We start from the raw sequence: 20,645 nt of genomic DNA, 5'->3' as shown, positions 1-20,645 counted from the left end.
TGTCATGAATAAACAGGGCTATAATAAAACATTACTGAAGAAATGCAAACTCATTACCTCACACTGATTATTCAGTTTTGTATACGTAATATCCAGCTGTTGGTACTGCTCTTTGAGTTTGGAAAATTCAGCTTCCAGCCTTGTTTGTTCCAGTTTAGAACTGTTCAGTAATGTTTTCAAATTCTTATGATCCATTTGGAGAATTTCATTTTCTTTCAAAAGCTGCGTATATGTATGATTCAATCTGTAATTAAAAATGGACAGAAAACAAAATTAAAGTAAGTTTTCACAAAATTAACAATTAAACAAGTGTCTGCACAGTTATATCATATACTCACATTTAAGTAAAGAGAGATTTACATTATCATAATGTTTGTAGACATATCTTATAACCAATTTCTATGAGCATACTGTAGATTTATTGTTTTTTTCTTATTTTAATGTTTTAAGGGTTTCTGACTTTTATGCAGTGTTTAAGATCAGGGTAAATGCAAAATATAGTTGGCACATTTAATAATACACTTTAATTCAGATAATTATTCATTAGCTTTGTTTTCTTACCTGTCATTTTCCTCACAAAGCTTTTTGTATTCCGCTGCTACAGTTTCATGCTTTTTGTTTTGCTGCAGCATCTTCTCTTGTTCTGCTTTAAGAACTTTTTCCAGTTCTTCTAATTGCACTTTTTGTTTCAGCAACTGATTGTATCTGTCAAATGGATTATATAATATTACTAATACTATTCTCAAGTATTAATTACAAAAGGTTATTATGAATACAGCTTCCACTTTCAACATGGCTGCGACTATAAGGATTTAAGATCTAACATTTTAAATAATTTTCAGATTAAGCTGCAAACTGGTTATGACTGATATATTGAAATCACCTGTCTTCTAAGTCCTTATGTTCCACCTCAAGATTCTTGTGTGCTGACTTAAGGTTTCCATGTTTGGAAATTAGAGATTCATATTCAGTAGCTTGCCGTTCATGAAGCTGCTCCAGTTTTTCATGATCTTTGATGAGTGAATCATATAGCGATCTCAGATCCTCACGTTCCTTGATTATGGACTCATTTTCATTTTCCAAGGTGGACTGCTGAATCAGCAATTGTGCATTCTGATTCATGAGAGATGTACTTTGTGAATTAATAGCAGAATTTTCTACCTACAATTGCCAAAGTGACATTGGACAATCAATAACAAAGTACTTTGTGGTGTGCTCATTCAAAATTAGACTTGTACAGAATTAGCCAATTGAGGTCCTAGGTTGTTAACAGGTTTTAAACCCTGTATCTCAGAGCGATTTCCCCAATCTCTACGAAGAATTGCTGGAGATCAAACTGGGGCTTCATGCATTTAATGCACTCTCAGTGCATAGCTCCGCAGTTTGCATCTGTATGCATATCCACTTATAAGGATTAGGTAACAGGTGGTACAGAAAACCTCTGACATAGACGCTGGAGAGCTGCCACTGCCAGTCAAAGTGGACATTTTCTCCTGTCCTATGCTTCCTAAATCACCTCCAGAAATAACATGAGGATCAGCAGTGAAATACTTAAATTAGGCTTGTTTAGATAAATACAGGCATCTCCCCACTTACACACATTCTACTCAAGTGCAACTGCATATACATGTGGGAAACAATTAAATAGACTCATACCAGGAAATGGTGAGATAGAAGATACCGGGGGTGCAGCAGGGCTTTGTTTCTGCCGCTCAGTCTCCCCACCTAACAGCATGTGTTTGCCAGCCTCCTGCCAACCCTATAGCTTCAATTCTAGTTGTGGATACAGTATTTTTGGTATGGATTGAAGAGAAAGAAGAGGTGTTTACAGGGCGCTCCCCACTTCATGAGATTTCACATGTGTGCAGGGGTGTAACGCCCACCTAAGTGGGGGGGGGGGAGCCTGTACTGACCTGTTTTCTTTGTCAAACAGATTACAAATTCTACATCTAGCCTCATAAGAGATTCTTCTGACCCTTTCCTATAGATTCTCCTTCTAAAAAATTTCACAGCTGTTCTAGAATGCAAGAGGAACTAAATGGTTTTTGTTTTTGTCTCTAAGATACCTAAATGTAACAGAAGCAGGAAACTCAAACGTTTGACTCTTGTTACCAAGTTCTATTTAGGGTTGGGAAATAAGAGACATCTCTCTAGCATGAAGAGATGGAATCATAGGGTTGTAGAACAAGAACCCACCCACCCCCATTTTGCAGTACTTAGCCATACCACCACAAAAGGGATATATAGGGATTCAAAATGATATGGGCATGTGATCATCGAAGAAGTGAAAAAATAAAGTACAAAACAATCCAACAGTAATGGGAGCTATCCAAAGGAACTTCTTGGAGGCAGATCTAGCCCAGGGAGCCAGGGAGTTACTACAGATGGGGCACTGCCCATCAGTCAAACCACTTATGTTCAAAATACAGTGGTACCTCGGGTTACATACGCTTCAGGTTACAGACTCCGCTAACCCAGAAATAGTACCTCTGGTTAAGAACTTTGCTTCAGGATGAGAACAGAAATTGTGCAGCGGCGGCACGGCGGCAGCAGGAGGCCCCATTAGCTAAGGTGGTGCTTCAGGTTAAGAACAGTTTCAGGTTAAGTACGGACCTCTGGAACGAATTAAGGACTTAACCTGAGGTACCACTGTATAGGCTTCCCATGAGTGTCACAAGAATAGCTGCTGCTACTGCCATGTGAATAACAGCAAGGCTTTCACCTGTAAATTCTATATTGCGGTTGGGAGATAAATACAAATTTGTGAAAACAGAACCTGAAGCTTGGCATTCTGAGTTTGCAGCGTTGTGTTTTGCTCCTGTAAGGAAACAGTCTGTCTCTGAAGTGCCACAATCTGAGCTTGCACATTATTGTTCTGTGTCTCAAGCTGCTTTAGTTGTGTTTTCAGGGCTTGCTTCTCTGCCTGCAGAGTTGCGTTCTTTAAAAAGGAACAAAATGTATTACATACACGCACCATTTAAATGAACAAAATATTGATTAAATTCAGACTTCTATTTTACGACAAACTATCTGAAGTATGGAAACATTATTGCAGTCAGAAGAAATCAAAGCATGGGTTTGCTTTCTGATGAAAGTGGGTTTACTCAATGTGGTGTACAGTGGTGCCCCGCAAGACGAATGCCTCGCAAGACGAAAAACCCGCTAGACGAAAGGGTTTTCCATTTTTCAAGGCACTTTGCAAGACGAATTTCTCTATGGGCTTGCTTCACAAGACGAAAACGTCTTGCGATTTTTTTCGCTCCCCCCCCTTTTTCTAAGCCGCTAATAGCCGCTTTGCCGCTAAGCCGCTAATAGCGCTACTCCGCTAATAGGGTTGCTTCGCAAGACGAAAAAACCGCAAGACGAAGAGACTCGCGGAACGGATTCTTTTCGTCTTGCGAGGCACCACTGTACCTATGTATGCATGCAAGAGAGAAATAAGACAGGCAGAGAGGCATAATAAGTTATGCTGAAATCAACTACATTTATTTCCAAGAAACAGTATGTTCTTTGAAGCACAGTATTAGATCAGAGTACCCTAATTCCTAGCCTATTCTTTTGTTATATCCGTGGCAACAAAATGTGGCTTACTATATACTACACAGGTTGACAATCAAGGTAAAATTATTAAAATAATCCAAATTATTACTTACATTTCTCTCAACTTCAATTAATCTATCTTTAACCTTCAAAAGTTCTCTAGTGGTTTCTTGGCTCTCTCGTTCCCATTTATTGACAGACAAACTTTCTTCATCAGTTTTTGAAGAACAATTCTGTACCATTTTCTCTTCCTCTTGTCTTTGCTTGAGGGCCTCATAATTCTTTTTCACCTAAAGATCAATGAATTCTATTTCAAATGTAAAATACTAAATCCTACTAAATCCTAAGCATGCCAAGGCAACTTTGTTATTATTATTTAATTAGAAAAAATTGCCTTGTCACAGCTGTTTTTCTTTCACCAAAGGTTCCAACCTTTGATCCCCATAGGGAAAAAAGCAATAAGAGTTTCAGGGGGTAGGTATGGCTTGTGGAATGGTTCAGCACACCTTCTTTTCTGCTCTATGCAGCTTAGATCACACCCCACCCCAGACTTTACAGGGATTTGGTGGCAACCCAATTGTTACTCTCATGTCTGTGGCTTAGTCTGGCCTTTTGAGGTAGACTAATGACAAGGAGAGCATCTTTCAGAGGGACTTTGACTGTTACTTTCAAAGCTTTTTGCAAGAATGCCTACCATTCAGTGTCTCATGTGTAGTTTCATTCAGCTCAACTAATTGGCCCACTAGCCTCTACTCCACTTCACATTACACAAGGACCACTTGAGCCCTTATACTGCAGTTCACTCACACTGAGGTCATCTTGAGGAGTACTGGTTGTTGTCCCCCATGCTACAGAGGCCTGATGGGCCTCAACCAGAAGTTCCATAATGTGGAACACTCTTCCAGCAGAGATTCAGCAGGCATCCTCAATTTGGACTTTATGGCCTCTCTTTGGAGACTTCTGCACCAACAGGTCTATGCACTTGTTTTAAATTTTAATGATTCTAATCATTAGGGTTTATTATTTCAATCATTTCAATCATTGTTTTGTACTGCTTTTAATTTTTTATGTTTTTGAATTGCTGGTACACCACCCTGATATTTTAGAAGAGGGCATACACGCACGCGCACACTTTTATAGATAAGTAAATGCTAGCAAAAATCAGCAAAACCACATGCTGCAGTCTCAAGTGGCAGCTGTTCAGAAAGGGGCTAAACATGAAGCTGAACAGCACTTTAATTACTGCTATCGGCAACACCTAAAATTTGCCAAGTCAAAAAACAAAATGTTTTCTGCATGGAAAGCACTGAATTATTTTTAAACCAACATTTTTCACATATTTCTGTGAAGTTAAATTGGTAATATATATCCTGTTTTCACTAAGAAAGCAAGAGTATGATTCAGCATGTATTTTGCTTATCAAAAGCAGCACTGTGCATAAATCTTTCGAAAAAACTTTTTACAATATAAGAAATAGATTTTTTCTACCACCTTTATAACTGTTAGAAAAAAATTAAAGAAATTTTATGTCATTTATGCACCACCTGAAAACTAAGGTAATAGAAATATTCATTTTTTTACTGTTTTAAGTTCCTGGCGCAGTTGTTGATTTAAATTTGTTGATTCTTCTAATCGAGCTTCCAAAGCAGCAATTTTTTCTTCTTTTATTTCAAGTGACTTTTTCAATGTGGATTCTAATCTTGACTCCAGTAGTTTGTATTTGCTATTAATGAAAAAATTACAATAATGTTTTAATTATCAAGAAGAAGACAATCCCCTAAGAAAATATACAAGCTTCATCAAGGTGATAGCTTGACTGTTTTTCAATAAATCTGTGTGAGGACAGGACCACAGTTCACCCAACAGTCTGCTGTCTTCACTTCCTATTGTTCTATTTATTTCATAAAATTTAGAAACCACTCAAATGTAAAAAACAAACAAATCCAAAGAGAATAAAATAATCCGTTGAAACAATAAAAACAACTATTTAAAACATTCAAAATATAAAGTCTGCAATGATCTAAAAAGAGATTGAAACATACAAGATTTTGTACAAATTCTTACCTCTCATTAAACTGTTTAGACAGAAATAGTTTTACTCTGTGGGTACTGACACAGTCCTCTTTTTAATTAATGCATTAGCACTATAGCACTTGTTCATCTGACCAATTTAAAATCTAAATTTGGCTACTGTGGAGATTTAGGAAGCTTCCTACCACCATCTCCTGACCTCAAAGGCCATGACCTAATCCCTTTGCCACCACTTTTATCAAATGTATTTAATGGAGAATATTCAATAAAATAATGCAAACTGTAAAGAAACAATTCCAGCAAGTGTATACATATAGAAAAGCAACTTGTACTGTGACAGTAAAGGACAAAACTGAGATGTGTCACCCATGCTGGTCTGGGTACACCCTAAGAGAACGGAAGATGTACATTGAATCATACAGAGAGTTCTAGCACATTAACAATGCAGAATGCAAAGAGATTGAATTGCTGGTGAGCAGTCTTCATTCTGGCTACAGTCCAACAAAATCAAAGATAAAAAAAATGAGCTTGATTACAACCCTCCACTACAAAGGACTGAACCACACAACCCTGGTTCTTCAAAACATAATGGGAGCAAAGAGAAGGAATAAACATACAGGTGCAGGATGATTTCCTATATATACTCACAATGTGTGAACCTAACACTACAGTTGCTATTTCTAAACTAGTACTTCCATTGCTCAATATAGCCAAATTGACTGATGCTGTCCACATCTGATTTTACCCTTTGCTTTCTGTATTTTATTGCAAAGCTAAGTCTACGGCAACTCTTGTTTTCACATCAGTTACATCCGTAGCCAAGTTCCCAACGTTTCATACATGTCCTCTGAATACGGGACTGTGGGAAATTTTTCTCCTGGCTTAAAGTGATGTAATGCTAAGAAAGCATGAAATAACATTGGCTCTCCTATGGTCAAGGTCACATCCAGGTCAAGGTTATGTCCAACCAGGTGTGAGGACACTGATATACTGAGACAACTCCATGGCTGTCATTGAGACCATGAAGTCCTGAACTGGTCCATATGGGACAGTTTCACTATGGATAATAAAGTTTCTCCCACACCACCATGAAAATATTTTCCAACATCAAATCTAAGATAACCTCTGCCAGCTCAGCTAGGGAGACAATGCGGCAGGGTGGATGGTACAGTAAAAACATCCCTGTTCTGGCCCTCTGGCCCAACAACGCAAACAATCCCTCAAATCCAGACACAGTAGGGATTGGTCTCCTGGTGAGGGAGATGGGGTTTCTATGCACAACTGCAACTTCCCTGCCCCATCCCTCTGACCTCAAATGGTGCTGCACTGAGTGTCCAGGTGAACATAGCTGGGTGAACTTAGGGCCACCAACTTCATCCATCCAGGTGTCAGTCATACATGCCAAGTTGGCTCCCTCACCCAGGATCAAATTGTGAATGGTCAATATTGTATTCTGAACAGACCTGGCATTTAGCAACACAGCACCAAGGCAGGGAGCTGGCTCACTAGCACCTCCAGATTCTGAAATACAGCAGGTGAAGCAGAGGGAGCCTGGGCTTTGATGTAACTAGACCTCTTTTTTTTTGTTTCCCCTCCCATTATGTTTTATTTTAATTTTATTGGTGTTAGCTGCCCTGAGCCCGGCTCTGGCCGGGGAGGGCAGGATATAAAGAAAAATTTATTATTATTATTATTTCTCCTCCCTGTATACCTTCATTCACCTCTGTATCGCCTCCTAAACATATTACCACCCGGCGCTACCTCTACAAAATGACAGGAATATAGCAGAGGTTAATGTCAGGGGAACTCAAACTATGAGATACTTTTAAAATAAAAATATAAAATGTGACACACCTCAGCTCTCATCTGGGATAAAAACTCACCACTCCCCCAGTTTCCCACCCGAGAAAGGCAGTTTCATGCAGGATTGGACCCACACTCCATAGGCATGAAATCAATATTCTCTAACACACATTAGTCTAGACCACCTTCAGCCTCTTACCCTGAAAACACAACACTGCCCCAAAGGATAGAAATGAACAAACAATGCCACACATAAAACCCTGGCCAATAAAACTGATAAAAGGGGGTAAATCTTTGGTCCACACAGCTTCCCAAAAGAAGTGTTCCCCTTTGGGGGTAGCCCCTGCCAGCAGCATAACATGCTTCCTGCACCAGGCTTGGGCATACAGCACTTTATCATGACTAGAACACACAAGCAGCCAGTCTGAGTGAAGGTAATTGAAACCACCAACTGCAGCATATCTTGTAGACACCCACCATTCCAAAATCTGAAGATAAACCGAGTTAACACCTAAAATCTACTCCTTCCATTGAAGCCTCTCACCACAATAAAAAAATGCCTTGTTTAACCTCTCTATTCAATCCTCTCTTTCTCTCTCACAAACATCTCCCTAAGCCAACATCACTGCCACTGAATTTGGTCTTCCCACATCAAATCCATCACTCTGTAATAGAAATGAACCCCTTCCATGGGCACCAAACTAGCTTTCTTAAGTAGTTGTCAGGAGCTAATGACTGAAAACTAAGTAGAAATGAAACCTTCTAGGGTGGAAAAAAGCAATTAAAATTATTTTAAAGGGGAAAGTATTGATAATTTACTGTAAAAAGCTTACATTGTCTCAACAGTATCCTGAAAGTAAGACTGGATACATACAATTATAATGCTGGCTTCCTCTCAAGATAGAAGGTTCTGAATTTGCCACCATCATTATGTCAATCACTGCTAATAACAGACTACAGCGCCAGTCATTATTCTCAACTGAGTGGCATGCTGACAGGAGGGCTGGTCAGAAGCTGGAGTATTCTGCTTTTGTTAACACATATTTTCTCCAATTCCACAAGGAACAGGATGGAACACATGACCAAGTAAAGGAAACAGATGTTTGTATGCTATTAGCTTTATATTGGCAGATGGAGTAAGCAGAAGAGAGCCAAAAGCTCTTTCAGAGATACTGATTTTTTTTCTGCTGATAGACTCAGGAATCTATTATAAAGGATATAGTAACTGTTGGAGATAAGTGCTCAAAATGTCTATACCAACTCTGCAAAGAGAGGTTTACTCCTTTGATGACATACAGAATTTCGTACAACAAAATTGAAAGTGGAACCTGAAAGAAGTGCACACTGTAGTAGCTGTTCAGATACATTCAGGAGCATATCCTGCCATAAGGAACTGCTCTCAACCTATTCCAAAGAGGCCTTAATATACTCACCTATCATCTGAACTCTGCTCATCATGCAAGAGGCGCTCCTTATTTAAACCTATCTTTTCAAGTTCATGTGTAAGCTTTTCTAAATCATTATTCATCTGCTGTGTCTTCAGTTTTTCATTCACCAAATCCTTTAAATAGATTTTTGAAAATGTGTTGAACGTATAATATTGCAATAATGCCATTTCTAGAGACTACAGCAGGAGACGCAGGCAATAGATTTTAAGGAAGTTGAAAGTGGCTTTAAGAGAGGTTTCCTTCAATGCTGAACACAAATATTTTTTATCTCTGTTGTCTCCCATTAATTTTTTTTAGGTTTTTGAAAATTCTACAAAAATATGCCAAATCAGTTTGCCAGATTTGAAATTAAAATGTAGATACATGCAATAAAGCTGTGATCCTTATTTCAAACCACCTTCAGCTCTCTGAAAAAACTATATTTTGTCTCCATCCTATTGACACTTACTGCATAAACTTCTAGTTAATCAGCAATCATATTCCAAAAACAAATATGAATTCATTTCAAACGTTTGCCTCCTTTATTTTTGCTGGGTATTTTGTAGTTAATATATCCAATGCTGGCCTTGCCTTAGCAGAAAGAACTTTTGTTTAAATTGGAAAACTCACTCTTCCCCAATTCCCCAACCATATCCTATTCTGTCCCAGTGGATTCCACATCCCTCAGAAACAGCTTTGGAGAAGTGTTAGGTAGGTAGGAAAAATGAAGTGACCCAGTTTGCTTGGGCAGAAGCGTGTTCCCCTCACATTAAGCCACCATTGGATACAACCCACTAATTTTATATTAAGTTACTAAATCCAACAAGATACCCTATTTTTCGCTCTATAAGACGCACCAGACCATAAGACACACCTAGTTTTTGGAGGAGGAAAACAAGAAAAAAAAAATATTCTGAATTCCCAGAAGCCAGAACAGCAAGAGGGATCGCTGCGCAGCGAAAGCAGTGATCCCTCTTGCTGGTCTGGCTTCTGGGACAGCTGCGCAGCCTGCATTCGCTCCATAAGATGCACACACATTTCCCCTTACTTTTTAGGAGGGAAAAAGTGAGTCTTATAGACCAAAAAATATGGTAGTTCAAATGTTCAGTACATATGATCCTGAATAATAGAGCCATCAAGTGTTATAACAATTGCTTTCATGCTAGCTCCTTTCTTTAAAATTGTCTTTCTTTATTCATTTGCTTTTTATGGAGTATCCAGATTGTCAAATGGTTGTATTCTGGTATTGTTGCTGTTGTACTCCTGCTCTTTTTTGCAATGAAACACAATCACAGCACCAGCCTGTTCAGCGTGGACAGCCAAAGTGCCATCACAGCTTTTAAGAACTAGTGTGCCTTCAATGAAAAGCTTCCTTCTTGCAGTTTCTTCCTCATTATTTCTTCATTTCAGTTTGTATGCAGCTGGAGGACTAGTTATCAATTAGCCCTTAATTAGTCAGCTTCTGATGCCTGTGTACATTACTGATTTCCTTTCACTGTTTCATAGCAAAATGGCTATCATTTCAGTATAAAAAGTAAAGTGGGGGAGAATTAAAGGAAACCAGGCTTGTCACCATGGAGAAGAGAAGCTGATTAATTAAGGGCACACTCATTACTGCAAGGAGGAAGCTAATAACTAATGTTGCAGGGGACCTGCTTATGAATAAATATTATAAAAGGAGCAATGAGGAGGGCAAGGGCTAGATATTATACAGTCCACCTGTGCTACACAGAAACCATCGTTTTAATTCTGCTTCCAAGGCAATAATTATTCCACAATGCCTCAAAAGTGCCAACAGGTCCCAATGTGGAAGCAAACGAAGTGCGGGCAACTGCTGCCTGCATTGCAGTGTGCGAGTCCATGATATTCACACGGCTCAAATGCAAACATTTCTGCTTTGCTCATAACACAGGGTCACAAAAAGAAGTATGAACATCTTCTGTCACCATTTCTTCTTAATGTATGAGCAACTCAGAATCCACCAAGCTCATGAATAGTGTTTGAATAATATACAAATAAAACAAAAATACACTAAATTTGCATGAATTATTGCATGAAATTGACAGTTAGATTTTTTTGAATGTTACAGCTGCATTACCCTTTATAATTATAGTATATCATTCAGCAGGAAATATTACCTCCCGTAATGTGACAAGTGTTTTCTTGTCAATGGTGGCTCTTTTTACAAGCTCTTTATTTTCCTTTTCAATCTCTTTTAAACGAATAGAAGCTTCTTTACATATACCAATTTCCTTAACGAGTGACTTGTTCTCTTTTTCCAGATCACCAATTTTTACATTATTTTCTTCTAATGTGTTGTCCTTAATATCTGCTTGTTGTCGAAGCCTCTTGTTCTCTTTTTCCAGCTGTTTCTTATCTTTTTCTAGCTGAGAGGTCTCTTGCTCCAAAAGCTTGTTCTCTTTTTCTAATTTTTCTAAGCGTTTACTAGAGATTTTGAGTTCTTCCAGATTTTTTTGTAAGGTTTGATTTTCCGTCTCTAGATCCTGTAGTTCACTTTCTAGATGCTGAATCTTTTTGTTGGTATTTTCTAGGGCTTTCTGCAGTCTTTGGTTTTCTGTATCCAAACCCTGATAACTTACTTCTAAGCGTTCAGTCTTCTTAAAAGAAGTTTTCATAAGATCCAGGCTCTTTTGAAGCTGTCCTTTCTCACTTTCCAGTTCTTTATTTTCTAGCTCTAACTGAGCCATCTTGATATTTGTACTTTTCAAAGTTTCAACTGTTCTTCTGAGCTCTAAATTCTCTTCATCAAGTTGTGTGTTCTCTTTCTCTAATGACTCTAATTGAAAGCTGAGATTTTTAAGACTATCTAGAGTCTTTTTCAGCTTTCTGTTTTCAGTGTCTAGACTTGAGTTCTCTTGTTCTAAGGAATCTATTTTTTCACATGTAATCTTTAAGTTGGTAATCTTTTTCTGTAATAGTTCGTTTTCTTTTTCAAGATGTTGAACTTCTTTCTCCAGTTCATCTGCTCTTTCTCCCTTCTCTTTATAATGTTCTAACTCTTTCTTCAGTTGCTTCTTTTCAAATTCTATCTTATTTAATTTACTGCTTGTCTCTTTAATAGATTCATGGAGAATTTTATTTTCCTTTTCAATATCTTTCACTCTTGCTTCAGCACTGATTTGTGAACGTTGTCTGAGGGAAGCCACTGTTCGATTCAAATGTTCATTCTCTTGTTCCAGGATTTTAATCTAAGTAATTGAAATGAAAGTTTATTCTATTTTTTTACAATAAAGTTTATTGAGTTTCATACAAATATAACACATACTATAAAACAACTGAAACACAAATAAAAAAACAAATAAAGCGAATAAAGCGAATAAAAACAGAAGATATAACAACAAACACAAACAATATAAATTGATTATAATTAATTAAACTTCCAACCTCATAAACATATTGCTTGACTTCCTCTAGTCCCTCCCATCTGAATTTCCTTGTAACTGAATGTAGCAGTTTTCCAATATCATTATTCAAAAACAATATTCTAAAATTAGTTACAAAAAATATTTCAAGCGTTAAAGAACACAAAAGTATTAAGTCAGTTTGAATTTTTGGTATGCTGTGAAGCAATCACAGAACTGCCTCACCTACAAACCTATTAAACCTAGATCTCATCCTATTTCAGGGACGTAGGAGAGCAAGATGCTCTATAATCTCATGGGGTTCTTTTTTAAGAATTCTGTCCATTACACCAACACATAGGGTTTCATTTAACAGTACTGACTGAGGAGGGAAGGCTAACATTTTGGTACCTGGACTTCTTTCAGCTCAAGATTATGAATGGTTGTATGACCCAAAGAACTAAAGTAGAAGTGGAAAGGTTTTGCCAATGAGGAAGGGCTTAGTTAAGCACTTAAACTGCAATTCCAACTCTACTTAACTCACTAAGTCACAATGAATTCAACTAGACTTACCGTATTTTTCCGTGTATAAGATGCCCCCATATATAAGATGCCCCCTATTTGGGGGGACTTCAAGTTAAGGAAACACCCCTCAGCACTACCCGTGTATAAGACGAGCCCAATTTTAAACCTAATTTTTTGGTTTTTAAAAAAACCTAGTCTTCTATACGGAAAAATATGGAACTTTGGGGTAAACAGGGTTGTAGCCAACTAAGTTTTGCTCAGAATAGAGCCACTGAAATTAAGGACCCTAATTTAAAATAGCTTATTAATGTCACTGTAGCTACTCCAAGTACGATTAGCATTGGAGACAATCCACTGTTAGGATTGCAATGTTAGAAAACACTAGGATTGAAAGAAAAGCAGTATAGAGGATTAGTAAAGCATGAAGCTTCTCTGCCTGCTTAGATACTACTGAAAAACATGGAGGAATAGAAAAAGCCAAGTAACATTTTTGAAAAAACATGAAAATGGTAGCAATGATTATCATATCCTAAAACATATACGATTTATTTTAAAATGTCAGTCTTGGCCATCTAAAGAAAGTTAAGGTTGACAAGTGAAAATCTTTGTCATTTTACCTGTCTCTCTGAGTTTTCTCTTAGAGTCTCAATAGTCTTTTCAAGTTGGGATTTCTCTTTCATTAGATCTTTGCTAAGATTCTGACTATTCTGAAGACCTTGTTTCTCTTCAGAAAGTTCCTTCTCAAGTCCTTCCAGCTAGAGAGAGAAAAACAAAATAAAATTGATAAAATCTTACATTACAGTGTATAAGACATGCCAAAAGTTTTTAGTTAAGTCCGTATCCCCCAAAATGAAATTTTCCAATAAGAGAAATTACAGACCAAGGACAACATACAGAAGTGTCCAGAATATCTAGTTTTTCAACACCTTGATTTCTGAAAATTTATGTAGCTTCTATTATGTAGCTTATTGTTCTGAACAAGAATTTATACTGCATTTTGTAAAAGAGTGTTAAAATACATTGAACATCTTGTGGATTAAAACAGTTATTTGTATTAGAGTCAAAAACACTTTAAATATAATAATAAAATTATTAAAACAGTTATTTGTATTAGAGTCAAAAACACTTTAAATATAATAATAAATCATTATTTTGACAGAGATAAACTGCAGCAAGCCTTGGGCTTCCACATTCTCCTCCACCAGTGTGGCTGTGAAGTGCAGATCAGCAGCTTTCACATCTGTTTTTTGATTAGCCAGAGTTTAGCGTTACATCCCAGCTCTACTGTAGGTTAATCTTAACTACAATTTGTTGAAACAAGACAGATTCATAACTCAAGGACTGAAGATGGCTTGTTTCAACTAAACCATTGTTAGGATTAATCATTCTTTGTTGGGTATAGATAAAACAAACAACTGCAGTTAATAAAAAATGGAAGCCTCCTGATCTGCTGATTGGCACTGATAACCAGCCCCTTTTATGCTATTTGCAGGTGTGCTTTGAATCCAAACTGTGCCTTCAAAAGTGGTTGCTGTTTAGAAGCCTGGTTTGCCAAGGGAAACTTAAGAGTGTGTATGTAACCCACCAAAATATTAATATACAGTTACAGCAAAATACCGTTATACTTGGATGAAATATTTCTAGGTAGCATAACACCACAAAATTTAAAAAGATGGGCTTAGAACAAAGCAGAATTTTTGTTTTCTTTATTATGTATTAAACGGCATTTGTCAACTGTGTTTCTTCATATTTTTTTCTGCCCTGTTCCAATTTTGAGAAAAGTTACCTGAAACAGGGCAGAAAATGTCTAACTAATAAATAGGCCACATATTCAATATATATAATTTTGAAAAAGTATACCAAAAAAAGGTAAACCAGTAAGAGCTACTTTATTTCAGAAAATGCTTGTCAAACTAAGTAAATCCTCTGGCTAAACATACACAGATAATATTAAACAAAACATTTATTTGAAACGAGACTTAAGACAGGGAACCTACAATGAAGTTCATGACAGAAAGCTTACAGAAACTTTAACAGTCTAAGATGTTTTTAGAATCTCCATTTTTTAATTATTTGCTAGGATTTAGGTAAAGGTAAAGGTACCCCTGCCCGTACGGGCCGGTCTTGACAGACTCTGGGGTTGTGCGCCCATCTCACTTAAGAGGCCAGGGGCCAGCGCTGTCCGGAGACACTTCCGGGTCACGTGGCCAGCGTGACATCGCTGCTCTGGCGAGCCAGAGCCGCACACGGAAACGCCGTTTACCTTCCCGCTGGTAAGCGGTCCCTATTTATCTACTTGCACCCGGAGGTGCTTTCGAACTGCTAGGTTGGCAGGCGCTGGGACCGAGCAGCGGGAGCACACCCCGCCGCAGGGATTCGAACTTTCTAGGATTCGAACCTGCTAGGATTTACCTTCTTCCTATTTTAAAAATACAATAAAAATGGTACCTTTTTACTTAGTCTTTGGTTTTCCTTTTCCATTTTCAGCATTTTTGAACTGCTGCCTTCTGCAGATCCCACTGCATTTTGCAACTCTTCCACCGTCTTTAGCAAACTTTGGTTTTCCATTTCTAGTTTCAGTAACCTACTTGAAGTCAGTTCATTCACTTCATGACCAAGTGACTTTCGTGGCGCTGTGGGTTTGTTTTTAAAAAAATGGAAATGACTTACGTTTCCCATCCATTATCTGTAGGTATTTCTTATATACAATTGACACTGCACCCTTGGAACCATGCTGAAGCGAACCACACCACTCCCTACTTGATCAATATGCTGCCACACACCGCTGAAGACATAATAGTTCTCCCATATGACTAAGCCATAATTTAATGATCATTTGTCTACTGTCAACAAAACATGATGTGACATGATGGTGTGTTGCTGGCTTACAAACCTTTGTGTGTTTTAACTCTGGCTTGGAGTTACATGTGAATCCAACCAGCAACCTCCCTTAAACTACAGTGGTACCTCGGGTTAAGTACTTAATTCATTCCGGAGGTCCGTTCTTAACCTGAAACTGTTCTTAACCTGAAGCACCACTTTAGCTAATGGGGCCTCCTGCTGTTGCCGCGCCGCCAGAGCATGATTTCTGTTCTCACCCTGAAGCAAAGGTCTTAACCTGAAGCACTATTTCTGGGTTACCGGAGTCTGAAACCTGAAGCGTATGTAACCTGAAGTGTATGTAACCTGAGGTACCACTGTATTATATATTTAGCTATCCCAGCCCAAACACTCACCAAACTACACCTATGGTTCACCTATTGTTGCGCCATATTACTTTGTTCACATGGCTACATCTTTGGGCCCATCCAAGGAGAACTTTTACAGAATATCTGTTTACAGCATGTGGAGTATTTGCAATGTTCAGTTGCCTATTTCCCATATAAACAGAAGAAAATAAGAAAACGCAGAATTAAATCTTCATCTACCTTCAGAAAGTTCGGATGATCTGTTTATTTGTTCAAGTTCCCAGCCCAAATGCAGTGATTCATCCATACTTTGCTTCTGAGCCATTTCAAGTGTCATATTTTCCTCCATAAGTTCCTCAATTTTCTTCCGGTCCATATCACGTTCCTTAAACATTGTTTACATGGGGAAAAAACTTTTTAAAAGTTCTTCTCAAAGTGCACAAACCTATTTCAGTAACAAAAATTTTGCAAAATGCTACTGACTTAATCTTTTTATGTTAAAGGATCTTGATCTCGTGTTAGCAGTGAAAAAAAACACCTATTTAAACTTATGCCGGCAGAGCGTGCATAAGCACTCCCTGCCCCCCACCCACCCAAACTTTCTGCCCTCTTCCAGATACAAAAGGACCTGTGCATTGGCAATCATGTGTCAATTGGACGCATCTAAAATGGTCGCCCCCTGTATATACAATCGTATTATCAGATGTTAAAGATTATGATGCTATGCTATCCTAGAAAACATAATTTTTAAAAATCAACCATTATTTTTCTTAATGAATGTTATATCAATACAGTGTGTTACCAAAATCATGCTATATCATACACCCTTGTTTCTTAAGAAAAAAGCAAGCAAGCAAATAATAAAAGTAAATGAAACCGGTTGATTTTTTTTATAAAAAAATTTCAAGCACAACATAGTATCATAAATAACTTTTTTAATTGTTTTAGTAAAGATGAGGTTAGTTGAAGGGCGATATTTAAGTGGAAGAGCACATACTTTGCATTCAAAAGGCCCTAGTTTCAAACACCCTGAAATCTCCAGGCTTGAAATCCTCTTGTCCAAAACTCTGGAGAGTATTAAAGCTAGACAAACCAACTGCCTGATTCAATATAAAGCCAACATTCTTTGTTTGTTAACAGACCATGGCTTAGCAGATTCATAGTGTGACATTCAATGTCATGTGAGCAGGCTTTTGCTCATGCAGCAGGAGTCCAGAGTTAGGGGACTCTCCAGAGCAGATCTGGAACACACAGGTAGGAAGTCCCACTAAGCAAATAGGCAAGTATCACTTGATGTCACCTATAATAATTAATCCTGCATAATTCTGTTTTTAAAACCTACACATCTAATGTCTCATGTTGTATGCTCACCGTTTCCATATCATGAAGTTTTGCCTTTAACTGTAAGTTTTCCTTTTCCAGTTCGTGCAGTTTATCAGAACGGGCTCGGGTTCCCTCCAACTGATCTTCCAACATTGTCTTTGTTTCTAGCAGTACTTGATTATCTTCTTTTAGCTCCTACAATAATCAGAAAGAAAACTGAAGCTGAGGATCACTGTGTCAAAGAACATAAAAATGGCATGAACGGAACAAAAGTGATAATTTGCTGAATTAAGCTTTTAACACACAAAAGTTTGATGAAGTTACTGTTAGGATTCATTCCCAGTGTTGCAGTCATGGGATTGTTTTTATCACATGACGGTGTATGTTTTCATTCCACATTTTGGGAAGTGACGGACACAGGATGTTTTTATTATTGTGTTTCCGTGATGTAGGATTTTTGTCCTTTGTCCTCTCTCTTTGCTGTCTGATGCTGAAGAGGAAAGAGCTGAGTTACGATGCTCCGAGTGTGTATATGTAAATAAATGTAGTTTAGCCAAAAAGCTGCACAACTGAGTCAGAACGCTGACTGCCTATACTCTGCTGATCCTGAAGTGTGCTGATGCCTCTTGGTATCAGTCACTGTGATGTTCGGGTTGGAAAAAGCTTTTGAATCTCCCGAATGAACGACCAGGAGGGAGAGAACATGCCAGTCGGGGATGTGTCTCTGCTGGACTCCTACTCGTGTGTAGGACCTCCTGACAGTTACAGCTACATCATTCTGACCCCTGAGCTAAAATTGTATTAATATTCAGAATCCACTTTGGAAGTCACAGAAGCAGATTCTAAATTCAAACACCAAGTCCTTTGCTTGAGGCATTATTAGGGTCCAGAGATTGTACACTCATAGGGGTGGTAGATGGTTGATGGAGAGACCCTGGGTATGTTGGTCTCCCAGGGTGAGAGGATGGGAGGAGATAGAAAGATCCTAGGTGAGAGCCAGGAGGAGATACTACATTCTCTGGATAGTAAAGTTTAACAACTATCTTTAAGAGAAGACTCCAATTCTATATGTACTTTTTGTAGCTGTATGTCATGGACTAGCTGGACGCAGAGGAATGGTGGGAGGCACCGACTGGGGAACCCCTGAGGGAAGGAGGCTTAGAGTCCAAGGATTGGTGGTGGGAATACAATGAGAAATCAAAAGGAGAAAACTGGGAGGTGGTGGTGTTGGGAGTTCAAGAGGTAACAGGCTTTAGTGAGAAGGGAGAGTCTGTGGCAGAGAAGTCCAGAATCAGAAGCAGAAGCAGGAAAGGAGGAGGGCCAAGAGGCAGAGATGAGTCAGCCAGTGAAAAAGCAATGGTTTCTCCCCGCCTTGCTGCAACAGACTGCCCTCCCTCCTGGTCTTCCAGGTCCAGGAGAGGTATGAAGCAGGAGGAGCAAAGATAGGCACGTTGGTGTAGTCTCAGATGCTTGGGAAGGATCTAGGGAGAGGAGGAGGCTTAGGCAGGGACCTCCAGTCTCCATAATTGCCTCATAGGGGCAAGACCTACCAAAGAGTTGTTGTGCACATTAGGCCTGGCACTCCTGAGCAGATCCTGTTTTCTCTAGTAAAGAGTTAACTTCACTTACATCATATGGCTTATGGCTGATTTGCTACTGACCCTGTTTTTGATTTTTATCTACATTAGTTTTCTATATTTTATTGTATTATGAAAAATGTTAATAAAAATCTTAAAAATAAATAAATCCAAACACCAAAATCCCTAACAATAAAAACAAACAAACAAACCTCCAGTACAGAAGGGTAGGATTAAGTGACTGACGTGGACAAGTTTTGTGTGCTTGCATACAACCCCTCATATGAAACCGCTTTGCTCCCAAATCACACAAGCAGGGAAAGAAACTAGGAAGTTGCAGTTAGTCATAGCTTTCCATTATGTGAAAACTAGGACTTCAAAACAACCAGATTCAGAAGCTATTAACAAATAAAACCTTTAATTTTTAATGTTTGAATTTCAAGTCACCTCTACTCTAGCCTTGTAGAATTCAATATCGTGTAGCCTCTCCTTATACCGACTGACTTCACTTTCAAGCTTGTCAACCCTGATTGCCTTCTCTCTGAGAGCATCAAGTTCATCACGATACACCCTGGCAGAACGGGCATCTGAAAGCAAATTCATATTCTAGCAAACAAAACAAACATATTTAATTATTAATTATTTTGTAGATGAAAACATTGACATTACAGATCTGCAGTGAGCAACACTGAGTTTTCATGCAAGATGACAAAATTAAAGCTTGGAGAATGACACTAAGCTATTCAAAATACTAAAGGCAATGAGAAGCAAAACACAAAATGCATTCAGATCCATGTACGAAATCTGCATGCGTTGCATGCAATTCAATCCTATGCAAGTTTACATGGAAATAAGCATAACTTCAATGAAAGTTATGGGGAAAACTGAAGCCCCAATAATATAATCTCATTATTTAGCTGGAAATTCGCCTTCTCACTGAAATTTTGAAACAATTACTGTAACACGATTGCTAGTTTTACAGAAAAGGTGGTAATCAAATAATTATCTTAATCCCAGGATAACTGTGTTATTTCTTATATGTATATAAAAGTGTTGAGGCAATTTCAATGCTGTAATGTTCCTCTTCAAAGGAATTATTCCCTTGAGGAGACTGAGTTGTCCAATGACCAGTTTCACAAACATGCTCTGCTTGCTTTAAACTCAATTAAACTGTAGGAATCAAGTTATGTTTGATGACTTGTCATTAAAGTCTGATGAAATCAATAACAACCCATTATAAAAGTAATGCCAATTGTTTTTTCAACATGTCAGTTTTATTCTTCCATGTTTTTGGAAACACTTTTCAACACAGGGTTCATACAATTTATAATATCATATTGGCCAAACATTTGAATGAACCTCAAGTAGAGCAGGAAAATACTGCATCCAAAAACACCAAAATATGGACTTGAGGCAGAACCCAGAGCTCCTTAGCACAAAAACCTATTTAATCCAGGGTCCTAGCTTAGAGCATGACAACACATGTAATTAATTAAACTGATAAACACAAATAAATATACTTAATCTAAGCACAATGGCCTGAGAAGTTATCTTTAATTTCCAAACCTCTTGTTGCAGTCTTTTCAATTCAACTTCAATTTGTTCCAGTTCTTGTTTACAATCCAGTAACTGTTCTGTCTTCTCCTCACTAAAAATAAAATTATTTAATTAAAAACAGGAGCTAAAGAAGAAAGGGACAGAACAAAATGAATAGACTTCCCCTTCATAGTTCACACCAGAATTTATACTTCAGATGCCTATAACCCCTGAAGGGTGCTTTTTGTCTTTCAAAAAAACCCAACTTCTGCATTCATCAACCATGAACAAGGAAGAGCTGGGAGTGTGCTTAACTCTGCACTCTAAGTCACT

The 20,645-nt window shown here is 38.0% G+C and overlaps 1 protein-coding gene across 4 annotated transcripts in view; it reads right to left on the bottom strand.

The window, feature by feature from the left end:
* CCDC88A (coiled-coil domain containing 88A) overlaps positions 1-20,645 on the bottom strand; it is a 79,584-nt gene that overhangs the window by 26,054 nt on the left and 32,885 nt on the right. For all 4 annotated transcript variants that reach the window (XM_079968381.1, XM_079968378.1, XM_079968379.1 and 1 more), the window contains exons 9-22: positions 20,343-20,424; positions 19,224-19,382; positions 17,248-17,394; positions 16,117-16,261; positions 15,137-15,321; positions 13,306-13,443; positions 10,940-12,010; positions 8,808-8,935; positions 5,122-5,263; positions 3,654-3,830; positions 2,777-2,938; positions 884-1,161; positions 562-705; positions 58-244 (exon numbers count right to left, since the gene is read on the bottom strand). In XM_079968381.1, the coding sequence (XP_079824507.1) occupies positions 58-244; positions 562-705; positions 884-1,161; positions 2,777-2,938; positions 3,654-3,830; positions 5,122-5,263; positions 8,808-8,935; positions 10,940-12,010; positions 13,306-13,443; positions 15,137-15,321; positions 16,117-16,261; positions 17,248-17,394; positions 19,224-19,382; positions 20,343-20,424 (3,145 nt within the window). The remainder of the gene's footprint in view (positions 1-57; positions 245-561; positions 706-883; positions 1,162-2,776; positions 2,939-3,653; positions 3,831-5,121; positions 5,264-8,807; positions 8,936-10,939; positions 12,011-13,305; positions 13,444-15,136; positions 15,322-16,116; positions 16,262-17,247; positions 17,395-19,223; positions 19,383-20,342; positions 20,425-20,645) is intronic.

The sequence above is a fragment of the Podarcis cretensis genome (genome assembly GCF_951804945.1).
Source record: "Podarcis cretensis genome assembly, chromosome: 3".
NCBI lineage: Eukaryota > Metazoa > Chordata > Lepidosauria > Squamata > Lacertidae > Podarcis > Podarcis cretensis.
The sequence above is the reverse complement of the archived record's forward strand: the minus strand, read 5'-3'. Positions and strand labels throughout refer to the sequence as shown.